This window comes from Salvelinus fontinalis, chromosome 32 (genome assembly GCF_029448725.1).
Source record: "Salvelinus fontinalis isolate EN_2023a chromosome 32, ASM2944872v1, whole genome shotgun sequence".
Taxonomy (NCBI): domain Eukaryota; kingdom Metazoa; phylum Chordata; class Actinopteri; order Salmoniformes; family Salmonidae; genus Salvelinus; species Salvelinus fontinalis.
The window spans coordinates 33,614,020-33,628,815 of NC_074696.1; the positions used below are offsets into that span (position 1 = coordinate 33,614,020).

A 14,796-nucleotide genomic window follows, 5' to 3' on the forward strand; every position below is an offset into this window, starting at 1 on the left:
CATTTGTTATATATACATACACACATACTTTTTTGTATTTAACCTCTTATTTTTGTCACTAAACAGTCTCCATATATATTTCCATAATTCTTTTTCGACTGGGACCTTTAGACGAGTCTTGTGAGGCCTGTGTGTTTCCTAGAGTCCAAACTTTTTGGACGCTACAGACAGAAGTTGATAGATCAGCTGTACCAACTTCAGACAAGTCCCAAGACACTTGTGGGGGTCATAGAGCATAATGTCTCATGGTCTGACAAACACCGCTCTAGCTCTGTCACCTTTCACGCTGATGCAGAAGTGTGACAAATATCTCTAACTTAAACTGATGCTAATTCGATTTTAACAGGGACACAGACATCAACCTTGGGGGTTAAACTGAGACCAACAAAACCCCTACGGTATTTAAGTGAGGCTACTAGTACAAAGTATCCACGCTGCACAGTACAGATGCTACCAGTACTGTACCTGTGTTTCCCTGCTGTGTGTCTGCATCTGGGAAATGAGGGCCTTGAGGGACTCCACAGTGGCCAGCAAGGCCCCTCTCTCTTTGGGCCAGCCCTGGGCATGGTGGATCAGGCTGGCTGGGTCAGCCTCGCCCTCTGGGATTGGCAGCTCCGACAGGGACAGCACCTGCATACCCTCCTGATGCACCTCGCGGAGCAGGTTCTGGAGGGGACACATGTACAGAGATTCATCTCATAAACATTAAACCATGTGCAAACTAGACAACTACACCAATACACTCAAATACACAGATTGGCATACAAAGACACGCTTAACTTTACATTTCCAAATGCAGTTCTTGTACCTTAATTCTGTCAGGCAGTGCATCGTCTGTCTCTTTCCTGGCTCCCTCTGGCGTGGTCCTGAACTCCTGCTGCAGATTAGGCAGGTCATAGCCTGTCCGCTGACTCCATTCAGAACTGCTGTCTGCAATAGGGTACACACAAGGTTAACATTGCATACCAATGGAAGCAAAAAACTCTTTCTTTGAATAGGCATGCAAAATAACATTTTCTCAAATCATGCAAAGCATCCTTTGTCACAAACACTAGCAAACACACGCATCAACTCAAAAGACTCACACCATGACTCGCAAAATGCTGTGTTTGTTGATAATGTATTGTATACATATTTATGCATTGATTGTGAAGGTGTTATATCGCCCAAGGTATTGTGATTACTAGGGAAAGCATGCAACCTCTTGAGAGACACTTGGCATAGCATTGAATACAGAGGCTCACATTTGGCATGGAGGTGCAATGTGTGACACAACTTACCACTGGTGTAGCCGTCTTTGAATTGCGATCCTGCGGGACGCTCTGGTCTCGATGAGGGGGCCTGGGGGGCATGAAACCAGGTCAGAACACAGAAGAGTTTGAGTTCCTTTACCTCCCCACTCCCCCATAAAAATGTCAAGCTCATCATCTCGGTCATGTTTATTAAGCACTAAACGAAAGAAAACAGACCGAAACCGGGTTCTGCAACAGAAAACGAAAACTAGCTTCCGGGTAGACTTTTGTTCTGTTACTCACTTCTGTTTGTGCCTAATGAACACAACTCAGGTCTGCTGAGATGTCGCCCAACGAACTCACCTCATGAGAGCGGTGCAGCTTCTCGATGACAGTCTTGAGAGCCCTACACTCCTCCTCCAGCATCTGAGCGTCCCTCTTCAGGGCCTCGCTCTCTGCGATGTGCCGGGCCTCCATGTCCAGGATCTCCGCCGCATGCAGCTCCTGCATCTGTACGATCTTCTCCTGGTACTCCCCGATCATCTCCTCCACCTCTTCCTCTGACACAGACCTGGGCTGGTCAGATGTCTGGGAGGAAAAGGTCTCCGTCTGGGTGCCAGCATCTGTACGAGGCAGACGTTGAGATACATTAAGACCAGACGATTTGTCGGAGAACGTTTGGTTCTCCGCGGCAGAGATCTTCCTGGAGTGCGATGGTTTGTCTTTGGCAGTGGCGGCCATTTTTCCCTTGGCTCCATGGCGGTGGTCTTGCGGTTTGACTCCTTTCTTTTTCAGATTGGAGGCTGGTACCGGCTGCTGCTGCTGGGGTGAGGGAGACTGAGATGGTGATAGTGGGAATAGTGGTGACGGTGACTCTGTGGTTTTCGCCAAGGCTACTCTGAGCTGTTGGAGCTCCTCTTGAAGCTGTGCAATGGACAGGTCGCGGACTTGGAGCTCGTTCTGGAGTTTATCGCTGCACTCCTTGAAGCTGTTCAGGTGTTCTTTGGTAGCAGCTGCCTCTTCTCGGACCTCCTGGAGCTCTTGGAGAAGCTTAGACGCGGTGGCACCGTCATCTTCCGATGAGGCCTGTGAAGTTCGGAGACACCAAAATCCATACAGAAGTGAAGATATGCCAATAGATATTTTTCCATATTGTTGACTAAAGTTGGAATATTCTTCCATGCAGCAATATACACTTACCCGGTGGAGTTCTCCCTTGAGATGTGCTATGGTCATCTCTCTCTCCTTCGGTACAAAATAAATTATTAAAATGGTCGGATTGGTTAATCACTGAAAAGACTACAAACATAAAACTCCCCATTTGATCAACATTTTTTAAATGTACAGTTATCCACACAAAATGGACAGTTAAAAAAATTGACAATTAAGTTTGGCACCCAAAGACTGCGACTCCCATAGTTCTTTGCTCTGCTGAACACTGGTTGATTGGGACTGTGTTCATACCTGTAGCAGCTCCTGTAGTTTGTCACAGCGTTCCCTGTAGCTGCTGAGCTCCTCTTTGGTGGCAGCGGCCTCCTCTTTGACCTCCTTCAGCTCCCGATGGAGCTCAGACACCTTGGCTTCACCGCCTCCAGATGACACCTGCTGTCAAAGGTAGAAGTGTTAGACGTTAGAATTTCTAGAATTTGGATTTCAAGACAATTCATTTAAGGGAATGTCAAGAACAAGAAAGTATCGCAGTACTTTAGTAACTCTGAGGCAGTAGAATTGTACTGTGCCTATGGTAATCGAAGGAACTTCCTTTGTTTCTTACCCTTTGAAGGTCTTCTTGAAGCTTTGCTATTGCAACCTCTTTTGCCTAAAAAAGGACAATATATGATAATTGTAACTCCCTTTCAAGCAACAAGTTGAATAGAGCACTAATCAAACATGGTTGTTGAGTGTGATATTACATACCTTGAACTCCTGCTGGAGTTTATTGCTGTTCTCCCTGTAACTGCTGAGCTGTGCTTTGGTGGCTGAAGCCTCGTCCCTGACCTCCTGTAGTTCCTGTATCATCCCAGATACAGCCGGCTCGTTTCCTCCAGAAGATGGAGTCTGGTTCAGAGTTCAAAGAGATAGCAGCTTGTCAGCAATTAAACTGTGAAAAACATTACAGGCAGTGTAGGATAAAGGTATTTCACTCATCGATGGGAAGTACTGCAGGCAAACTCGAACACCTAAAACGTGAATTTATAGGAGGTAGTGCAGACTAGAGCTAACTTAACTTTAGCCTTAACTTATTGCCTATGGGAGATAACTCCTACCTCTTCGGCCGGAAACGTTCTCTGGTATCCACCAGGCTTGGTCTTCCTCATCTGATTGAGCAAATCCATGAGCATGACCAGCCTCTTCTCGTACTCCAGCACCTCCTCCTCGGAACTGGAGAGCAGCTGCTTCTGCAGCTCCTGGTCCTTCTGTATGCCACTCAGGCCCACCTCCAGCTCGCGGAGCTTCTCCGTCAGGAGGACCACCTTCCCTGTGGGGCCCTGTTTGGCTCCTTGGATCTCCGCTGCTCGGGACATTCCTGCAAACCCAAAGTCGGGTACCTCCATCTGTCCCTGGGAATCCTTGTGGCTGAATTCTTTGGTTCTCTGGCCCTTGGACTCCTGCGATTGATGCGACTGTTGCTGGACGGCGCCCAGTTGGGCCTGGCTGACAAGCGCGGCCGCCACCCTCTCCCTCAGCTTGTCCTCCAGGTCCTGGACCTTGCGCTGGAGCTCGTCGGCATCCTCCTGGGCATGCTCCACCAGGAATCGGCAGCGGATCAGTTCAGAATCCCTTTCTCTGACACAGGCTTTAAGTTCCTGGACGCGAAGGCTTAGCTCCTCCAACCTGGAGGCGGCGCTCTGCTCCAACGCCTGGATCTGAGCCTGCACCACCAAGAATTCTGCAGTCTTCTCCCTGAGGGCATCTTGCAGCTCCATCGCGGTGTCGTCCGACTGCTCCTTTTCCGATTCGGCTAATGCTAGCCTGCTCTCCTGAAAGTACCGGTACCTCTCCAGAAGCATGCATTGCTCGGCTTTGATGGTGTCCAGCTCTTGGGTGGCCAGGTCCATCTTTTGCTTCATTTCGTCGTACTCCTCCTTGCTGGGACCTCCGACCTGGCTCTCAAACTGGCCCTTGAGCTCCTCATCCGTCTCCGAGGATTGCTTCCACTCGATGTTGGCTAGCTCCTCCTGGAGCTTGTCGATGACGGCGTTTAGCTGCTCCAGCTCCTCCTCGCTGTTCTTCTTCAGGCGCTGCTGCTCGCTCCGCATGCACTCCACCTGGGACTCCAGCTCGCACAGTAGTTCGTCCCTCGCGTTGATTTCCTGAAGGGAAGGATGGAGCAGTGAATGTAGGTATAAGGACGAAGATGAGGAGGAAGAAGAGTGGCTCATGCTTTCTGGTAAACCTCTGAGACATAGTTGTGCCACGGCAAGATAGTTAATATTGATAAGAATGTTGTGATATATTATCTATGGTTGAGACTCAACCAGGTAACATTTTAGGTTGGGAAACTGTAATAACGGTACTTCAGGAAACAATTCTGATTAGTTGGACATTTCTAGGGTGTTCCAAGTGTTCTCAGATGTTTAGTAAGCCAACATAAAAAAACATATCACAAGACAACAGAGCATGGGAGGCCCACTTACCAAAACCTAAAATAAAATGATAGGTTACGTCAAAACAAAAATAAAAAATAAACGGCTGTCACACAACACACACACTGATCCACTATCACAGAGATATACATATATGTGAACAGAAGATCAAATGGTCTGTCTGTAACGTATATGTATATGGGGTTACCTTGTTATCAGGGGTTGTTTCCGTGTGTTGAAGCTTAGCCATCTGCTCATTAAGAAGGGCTATTTCCCTGTCCTTCTCCTCCATCACCTTCAAAAGTTTATCATATGTTCGGAGATTATAATCTGCTGGCTCTCAACACAAACAAAATTCACCCTTAATAAACTGGGACTAAGACAATAGGGAAGGAACATTTATGGGGGATTTGTTTATCTTTAGGGTGGGGATACTACCTATCACTACTACCATATTAGCCGAACAGGTCCCACATTTGGTGCTTTGGCTAATGTGGCATATATATACATATATATATATATATATACACACATATATATATATATATATACATATATATAGAATGTGTTGTCAATTATTTCTGTAGCATCTATATAGGCATTATGAAATATTTATGAAAGTTACATTAAGCCTTAAAAAGTATATTTATAAATGGAGCTGCAATGTCTTTGTAAAATACTGTAGCTAGGTCTAAATGAACCATTCTACATTCAAGCATTGGTCTGAATCTTTAAGCAGGATAATCTTTAAAATATGCTTTAGTGTATCAACAGTTACCATACAACTCAGTTGTTTTATCCTTTGATATATTATTTATTTATTTATTATTTATTTACCGTTATTTTACCAGGTAAGTTGACTGAGAACACGTTCTCATTTGCAGCAACGACCTGGGGAATAGTTACAGGGGAGAGGAGGGGGATGAATGAGCCAATTGTAAACTGGGGATTATTAGGTGACCATGATGGTTTGAGGGCCAGATTGGGAATTTAGCCAGGACACCGGGGTTAACACCCCTACTCTTACGATAAGTGCCATGGGATCTTTAATGACCTCAGAGAGTCAGGACACCCGTTTAACGTCCCATCCGAAAGACGGCACCCTACACAGGGCAGTGTCCCCAATCACTGCCCTGGGGCATTGGGCAATTTTTTAGACCAGAGGAAAGAGTGCCTCCTACTGGCCCTCCAACACCACTTCCAGCAGCATCTGGTCTCCCATCCAGGGACTGACCAGGACCAACCCTGCTTAGCTTCAGAAGCAAGCCAGTAGTGGTATGCAGGGTGGTATGCTGCTGGCATATCATTTGACTGGTCTGCCTTTATGTGGCTTTGTTCACCACGTGTCAACCTTGTTGGATTAAGGATTACCTATAGTAAATGTTAGCCTTTTTCGTGGCTATTTGTTGTGTTTTACCTGGTTGCTGCTAGTCTAACTGTCTGGCATGTCTAAATGTTAGCCTAGCTGTGGCTAAGCTATCGACCTGCTAGTCTAGCGTTGTGGCCCAGGCTACCTACATACTAGTCTGGCTGTGTAGAGGCTAACATTACCTACGAGCTAGCCTAGCGTAGTGGCCCAGGCTACCTACATACTAGCTTGGCTATGTGGTGTCTAAGGCTACCTATATGCTAGACTATATGCTAGACTAGCTGTGTGGGGGCTAAGGCTACCTACATGCTAACCTAGCTGTGTGTTGGCCGATTACCTGGAGCAGGCGGTCCTTGGTCTCTAGGTCTTGCTGCTGGGTGCTCAGCTCCTTCCTCTGGATCTCCATCTGCATGTGGAGCTGCTGCACCTCATCACTCTTGTTCTCCAGCTCCTCCCGGAACTGCTCCAGCTGCTCCTCCAGGTTACTGATCTGGAAGGGAGGAGGGGGAAGGGGGGAGTCAAGCTGGAGTGTTGTGTGTTCTTATCCATCTAACTGAGGACCAGGGCATCGACACATGAACAAGGTACTTGAAATCTAAGTGGGGACCTGTCTTGTGTCCATCATTGGCTATTGAAGGAGCGTGATTTGAGGCGAAGTGAAAGAAGGTGGGCAAAGGGTTGCAACAAGTAGAGGAATGTTCCACTTTGTGTAAATCATCGGGGAGGCGATAACCAATCAAGGTTTTCGCCCGCTAGCTTTGACACAGTGCTGGATTGGCTACTTAGAAATGTGAAAGAAAGAAACCCCCATAAGACCAATACATTACCTCTTTCTCTTTCCTGTCCAGAGCCTCTCTTTCAGTTTGTAGCTGAGCCTCCAGTGATGAGTCCCCAAGCTCACGAACAGACACATGCTGCCTCTTATCATCCACCTGAAACAGACATGCATGCAAGCAAGCAACGCGCACACACAATACATTATTATTTAGCGACCAGTCATGCACGACGCATGCACACACAAGCAAACATACACACATCACAAGCAAGAATACATACAAGTATACACACAAATCTCAGGATAGCCACACACACACAGCCTTACATGTCATGCACTTAATCAGCTGGGAAGTAGCAAGGTATGGGGACATTTCTTTCACTGCTCTGTTTCAGCCTGACAACAGTGATATTGGTTTCAATACTCATTATTATGGGCACACACAGTCTCAGCCATGACGTCGGGTAATGCAGGTACACTCAATCTCCTTTATCAATGCACACATACACAAACACCCATATATATGCAAATATAGCTTCACGCTGTCACTCACTCTACCAGAACAGACACTCATTCTGACACAAACATGCACTCCATCTTCTCTCTCACACACGTTATGTTCTTCTATCCTCGTGCGGACCTAAAATTAATTTCCATTCAAAATCCTATCCCTAATAGTAACCCTAACCACTAAGCTTAAAATAGCCTTTGTCCACATGGGGAGGGGGCAATTTTCCTTGTTTTACTATCCTTCTGGTGACTGAGATTTTAGGTCCCCACTAGGAAATAAGAACACCCCCCCCCCCAACACACTCCCCCTGGGGAGCAATCTTGGCAGTCGCATCATCAACAGCAGTGGCGGGAAGGAGTGGGGGGACTGTCTCTTTCTCTCTCTCCCTCTCCCTTTACCTCTCCCCACTCCTCTTTTTTCCACTCGCTCTTTCTTTACTTGTCCCTCTCCTCTCTTTTTCCATCTTCCTCTCTTTGTTGTTCTCTCAGTCTCTATCCCACTTCATCCATCCCCCCTTCCTCTCCACCCATCTCTCTTGTCTCTCTCACCATCTCGGTGCTGGCCAGCAGCGCCTGCTCCAGCTCACGTATGCGACCCTCCAGCTTGTCAATCTCCTCGTTGCGCTCGCCCACCTCGCGCTGCAGCTGCTCGGACGCCAGCAGCAGCTCGCTGCACCAGTCCGCCTTCTCCCTCAGCTGCTGGGTCAGCTGGTCCACCTGCGAGAGGAGAGGGATGAGGAGGAGAAAGAAGAGGGATGGAAAGAGGGGTTTCAGTGTGGATCGTACAGTCTGTAGCTTCAGTGTATCACTGTGGCTAGCTAGTAGTAACACAACACAGTAGCTGGGAGGTCAGCTGATCCACCTGCCATTTTGAAGAGAGGGGGAAAAGAGAGAAGTAGGGCTGGGAATTGCCAGGGACAACACGATATTATCACGATACTTAGGTGCCGATGCGATTGTCATGATTTTATATGTATTGCGATTCGGTACTGCGATTTTATTGCAATTTGATGTTCCAAACATATTACTCACTAAATGTCTGCTGCAGAGAGACAGAGAGCATTAGGAAATTAGTTTTGATCAGTCATGGAAATAAAAGTGCTGGAAACATGTTGGCTCACTATTTAAAAAGAGAACACGCTATAAGATTAAAAACGCCAGAGATTTGGTACAGCCGACCAGCACTAGCTAACGCTACATAGCAAAAAATGTGTATGTATTTTGCTAATCGATACTTGGCGTCAAAGTATCGATAAAATATTGGGGCTAGAGGGAAAGAGGAGGGCTTCGGCGAGAATGGGAAAGAGAGTCCGTCTACCTGTCATTATGCAGAATGGATGATATACTTCCATATGAGAGAAGCTGCATTTCAGTATACATTAGCTACTAGCAAAAGCTGTTAGATTAGCTGAGCCACCTGCCGTGTGGAAGAGGGGAGGAGCAGAAGGAAAAGATATTCGTTTTTAAACAAGGATGGTTATGCAATGGTGCGGCTGAACAACAGAGGCAGTTTTAATGTAAACAGGAGCAATACTATGAGGTCAGATGATCCTCACCTGCTACATGGTAGGGAAAGCGGGAGATGAATAGGGAAAGAGGGAAAAAGGGGGGAAGAGGGAGGTTTTGAATGCAGCTAATGATATTTAATAGAAGGTCCTTTTCAATGACACTAGCACCACTAATCGCTGGGATCCACCTGCTATGGTGGACAGAGGAATAATCAATGGGACGAAAAGGAGCAAGAGCAGAGGAAGGGAAAGAGTGGGGGCTCTGTGGTTTGCAATGACAGGCTGCTACCATGCAACTGATGGAGTTCTGTTAATAGAGAGAGGCTGTTTCAATGCAACTAATAGCAATACCTGGGAGGTCAGCTGATCCACCTGCCATGGGAGAGAAGCAAAGAGGAAGAGAAGCAAAGAGGAAGAGGAGGAAAGAGGGAGAGAGAATGGCCTTTAATGAGCATAGCAGTGACTAATAGGAGAAGGTGATGGGAGAAGGAATGGTTCTATGATTATGATAGCAGAGAAAGGCTGCTGTGATATAGCCAACTGCATTTAGCTTAGCAAAAGCAGGCCATTACAGTATCAATAATGGTGTTTAAAAATAAAACTATAATTCAACTCAATAATTCTGAGTTACTTGTAGTGACACATTTCCACAACACATGCCACTATTGTACAGTTAAATACTGAACACAAATAACAGTATGGTAACAAATGTAAAACATAGCTGATGGCAACAGCAAGAAGAGCCACTGCCACAGCATGCCAAAGAGATGTGGAGCTATGATGATGCTAATGACTTTTAGCAGAAACCAGCCACAACAACTCAGTTGACGTACAGTAAACCAGAGAGAAGCAGTATATCACAGCTGTTATGATAGCAGATGCAATTATAATGCAAATACAGACCTCCATGGTCCAGATGATGATGCTCAGCAGAAATATCCTAATGTAATATCTAATTACATTAACTAGCTACAACATGGTGCGAGAGTAAATACAACCTCTCCATGGACACCGCTTTTTTTGAAAGATAAAACATATATTAAGTGTTTAGGACAAGACCACTGTTAAAACCATTAATGTTCAATAAAATGTTCCACAAAAAAACCCTAGAATAGTAGTTGTACAAAACGCATTACAAATCACACAAAACCCACACAGTTAATAAACAAATCACCATGGCGATGATTGACAAATCAGCCCTCACCCCCCAAAAAACGCATCAAAAATCACATCCAGCATATAAACTCAGCAAAAAAAGAAACGTTCTCTCACTATCAACTGCGTTTATTTTCAGCAAGCTTAACATGTGTAAATATTTGCATAAACATAAGATTCAACAACTGAGACATAAACTGAACAAGTTCCACAGACATGTGACTAACAGAAATGGAATAATGTGTCCCTGAACAAAGGGGAGGGGTCAAAAGTTAGTCAGTATCTGGTGTGGCCACCAGCTGCATTAAGCACTGCAGTGCATCTCCTCCTCATGGACTGCACCAGATTTGCAAGTTCTTGCTGTGAGATGTTACCCCACTTTTCCACCAAGGCACCTGCAAGTTCCCGGACATTTCTGGGGGGGAATGGCCCTAGCCCTCACCAACAGGTCCCAGACGTGTTCAATGGGATTGAGATCCGGGCTCTTCGCTGGCCATGGCAGAATACTATCATTCCTGTCTTGCAGGAAATCACTCACCGAACGGGCAGTATGGCTGGTGGCATTGTCATGTTGGAGGGTCATGTCAGGATGAGCCTGCAGGAAGGGTACCACATGAGGGAGGATGTTTTCCTTATAACGCACAGCGTTGAGATAACAAGAATGACAACAAGCTCAGTCCGATGATGCTGTGACACCGCCCCAGACCATGACGGACCCTCCACCTCCAAATCGATCCCGCTCTAGAGTATAGGCCTCGGTGTAACGCTCATTCCTTCGACGATAAACGCGAATCCGACCATCATCCCTGGTGAGACAAAACCGCGACTCAGTGAAGAGCACTTTGTGCCAGTACTGTCTGGTCCAGCGACGGTGGGTTTGTGCCAATTTGCGACGTTGTTTGCCAGTGATGTCTGGTGAGGACCTGCCTTACAACAGGCCTACAAGCCCTCAGTCCAGCCTCTCTCAGCCTATTGCGGACAATCTGAGCACTGATAGAGGGATTGTGCGTTCCTGGTGTAACTCGGCAGCTGTTGTTGTGCAGGTGTTGTTACACGTGGTCTGCCACTGCGAGGACGATCAGCTGTCCGTCCTGTCTCCCTGTATCGCTGTCTTAGGCGTCACAGTACGGATATTGCAATTTATTGCCCTGGCCACATCTGCAGTCCTCATGCCTCCTTGCAGAATGCCTAAGGCACGTTCACGCAGATGAGCAGGGACCCTGGACATCTTCTTTTGGTGCTTTTCAGAGTCAGTAGAAAGACCTCTTTAGTGTCCTGTAAGCTGTTATTGTATAAACGACCGTTCCACAGGTGCATGTTTATTGAACAAGCATGGGAAACAGTGTTCAAACCCTTTACAATGAAGATCTGTGAAGTTATTTGGATTTGTACGAATTTTCTTTGATAGACAGGGTCCTGAAAAAGGGACGTTTCTTTTTTTGCTGAGTTTATGTCCATTATCCTTCAGTTCCAGTTTGACTAGTCTGGGATCGTATTTGGGTAACCACAGGCAATTCTACCCTCCCCACTGTTCTGGCTGACACTGAGCCCTCATGTACAGAGCAACAACAGTCAATTTTTACAAGACGAGCATATACATTACTGCCTTTCCCATTGTGAGGGAACAAAAGGAGGGAGAAACTGCCTGTGGGGTCCAAGAGGGCTCAATGCTGGGGCTATTGCGGAACTGAACTGTTACCTCTCTGCTTCTTTGCTCAGAGCCGGGCTGCTGCTTCTGGCTGTTCTTCAGCTGCTGCTCCAGTTTCAAGATCTCCTGCTGGAAGACGTCCCTCTCGTGTTCCCGGTCAACGGCCTGCTCCTGGGGTTTAGAGATGAAGACAAAGCCTTTAAAGGAGAGTAGCTATGGGAAATACCCATTACATATCAAATTAAATTATATATACATTGAATCAGAAATGCATGGATGATGAATACATGATGGATCAAGTGTAGTGCTTTATGCACTGCCTAACCCCCAATAACCAAAGTGCACATTCATATAACATTCATGTAAATCTGTATTCATTTAAACGATAGACTTTCTCTGGTCCTCCCCCATCCACCCCTCCCTCTCTCCCCATTCATCCATCTCTCCCATCTCTATCCATCCATACAGCCATGCATCCATCCTCCCCATTCCCTCCATCTCTTACATCCAGGAACCTCCGATTCTTTTCCAGTTGTTTCTCCAGAGCCTGGATCTGCTGCAGCAGGTCGCCGCTCTCAGTCTTGCGGGCATGCTCCAGCTCGATGACCCGGTTGATCTGCTCCTCCAGCTCAGCCTCCAGTGTTTTCACCTGGTGCAGAAGGTCCAGGCTCTCCTTCTCCGCCTGCCGCTGCACCTCTACCTTCTCAGCCATCAGCTTCTCTGTCTCCTCCAGGAGGTCTGGGGTGAAGGGAGGGAGGGAGGGACGGACGGAAGGCGTCACAAGGTGGCTTTGGAGGGGAGGAGTCAATGATTTTGGACATACAGGTTTGATTCCAGCAATGAACAGGACAGGATGCTGAGATGGAGTTGTTGTGGACTGTCGGTCAATAATCCGAAAATCAGTTACAGGCCTGTCAGCCTTACGATTAGTTTCAAATCTAAGTATATTTAGCTGTTTTTGTCTCAGAACTTCTAAACTTGTTTCACGCATTTTAACAGCATTCCAGTATTGAGATGGCTGCTTTCAGCAACATGTCACCAATACAGTTCTCCATTTCAGAATCATGTAGCTACTGTATATAACAGACAATCTCACACCCAGTATCTTCCCAACATATCCCTTTAGTAATCCACTGCCATCATTGAACCACAATTGAACCAACCAACATTGCTTCCCCCAGAGAAGATCCAACCCCATTGTATTAGTACAACAGATAAAAAGGTAAGAGAGTGCAAACCACAGACCAACGACGTAGACAGTGCTGTGACGGTGCAATATCCATGCCCCATATGCATTTGCAGGCAAGGGGTGGGACAAATTCCTAATTGAGCAATCATCTTACTCCAAAAGTAGCAGACATTGTCACGATGTTAGCATGGACAATGTGAAGTAAGGTTAGGGTGAGCTAAACTCTTCTGAACATTTACATCAAGGGATTTTAATTTAGGAGCAAAGATGATTGCCAATAAGGAAATACTTATGCTTACAGTACCAATGTCTCAAAATATAGTTCATCCGATTCCTTCAATCGTGCTCAATCATAAATAAAATGAAGATGTTCACGCTGACCCATAAGACATTAACATGACAAACCATGATATAGAAAAGGGAATCAAAAGAAAAAGCGTAAGCAAGGGTTAGTGATTGAGTGAGTGAGCCCATAGCAAGCAAGCTCCAAGCTTTTTTTGTGAGTTGCTGATTTGGGGGTTAAAAACATACAGTACCAGTCAAAAGTTTGGACACACCTACTGATTCAAGGGTTTTCTTTATTTTTTATATTTTCTACATTGTAGAATAATAGTGAAGACATCAAAACTATGAAATAACACATATGGAATCATGCCTTGTTAAAAGTTAATATGTGGAATTTCTTTCCTTAATGTGCTTGAGTCAATAAGTTGTGTTGTGACAAGGTAGGGGGGTATACAGAAGATAGCCCTATTTGATAAAAGAACAAGTCCATATTATGGCAAGAACAGCTCAAATAAGCAAAGAGAAATGACAGTACATCCTTACTTTAAGACATGAAGGTCAGTCAATACGGAACATTTCAATAACTTTGTGCAGTCGCAAGACACATCAAGCACTATGATGAAACTGGCTCTCATGAGGACTGCCACAGGAAAGGAAGACCCAGAGTTACCTCTGCTGCAGAGGATGAGTTCATTAGAGTTACCAGACTAAGAAATTTCAGCCCAAATAAATGCTTCACCAAGTTCAAATAACAGACATCTCAACATCAACTGTTCAGAGGAGACTGCGTGAGTCAGGCCTTCATGTTCGAATTGCTGCAAAGAACCCACTACTAAAGGACACTAATAATAAGAAGAGACTTGCTGAGCTCCACATCTGTGGTTCCCAACGTGAAGTATGGAGGAGGTGTGATGGTGCTTTGCTGGTGACACAGTGATTTATTTGAATTCAAGGCACACTTAACCAACATGGCTCCCACAGCATTCTTCAGCGATACGCCATCCCATTTGGTTTGTGCTTAGTGGGACTATCATTTGTTTTTCAACAGGACAATCACCCAACACACCTCCAGGCTGTGTAATTGCTATTTGACCAAGAAGAAGAGAGATGGCGTGCTGCATCAGAAGACCTGGCCTCTACAAATCACCAAACCTCAACCCAATTGATATGGTTTGAGATGAGTCTGACCGCAGAGTGAAGGAAAAACAACCAACAAGGGCTCAGCATATGTGGGAACTCCTTCAACACTGCTGGAAAAACATTCCTCATGAAGCTGATTGAGAGAATGCTAAGAGTGTGCAAAGCTGTCATCAAGGCAAAGTGTGGCTATAAAATATATTTAGATTTGTTTAAAACTTTTTTGGTTACTACATGATTCCATATGTGGTATTTAATAGTGTTGATGTCTTCACTATTATTCTACAATGTAGAAATAGTAAAAAATAAAGAAAAACACTTGAGTGAGTAGGTGTGTCCAAACTTTTGACTGGTACTGTATATATTTGTGAAGTGTCACTCGACTAGAGACGAAAAAGTAA

The 14,796-nt window shown here is 45.6% G+C and overlaps 1 protein-coding gene across 6 annotated transcripts in view; it reads right to left on the reverse strand.

Moving 5' to 3' along the window:
* The window catches only part of LOC129831125 (A-kinase anchor protein 9-like), a 118,492-nt gene that overhangs the window by 8,198 nt on the left and 95,498 nt on the right, over positions 1-14,796 (reverse strand). For 4 of the 6 annotated variants that reach the window (XM_055894196.1, XM_055894194.1, XM_055894195.1 and 1 more), the window contains 15 exons: positions 12,290-12,522; positions 11,836-11,955; positions 8,023-8,190; positions 7,016-7,120; positions 6,526-6,678; positions 5,028-5,114; positions 3,500-4,546; positions 3,150-3,290; positions 3,007-3,051; positions 2,697-2,837; positions 2,433-2,477; positions 1,596-2,318; positions 1,281-1,341; positions 809-930; positions 466-666 (listed from right to left, as the gene is read on the reverse strand). In XM_055894196.1, the coding sequence (XP_055750171.1) occupies positions 466-666; positions 809-930; positions 1,281-1,341; positions 1,596-2,318; positions 2,433-2,477; positions 2,697-2,837; positions 3,007-3,051; positions 3,150-3,290; positions 3,500-4,546; positions 5,028-5,114; positions 6,526-6,678; positions 7,016-7,120; positions 8,023-8,190; positions 11,836-11,955; positions 12,290-12,522 (3,392 nt within the window). The remainder of the gene's footprint in view (positions 1-465; positions 667-808; positions 931-1,280; positions 1,342-1,595; positions 2,319-2,432; positions 2,478-2,696; positions 2,838-3,006; positions 3,052-3,149; positions 3,291-3,499; positions 4,547-5,027; positions 5,115-6,525; positions 6,679-7,015; positions 7,121-8,022; positions 8,191-11,835; positions 11,956-12,289; positions 12,523-14,796) is intronic. The other 2 variants (XM_055894193.1, XM_055894197.1) reach the window with 2 other exon arrangements.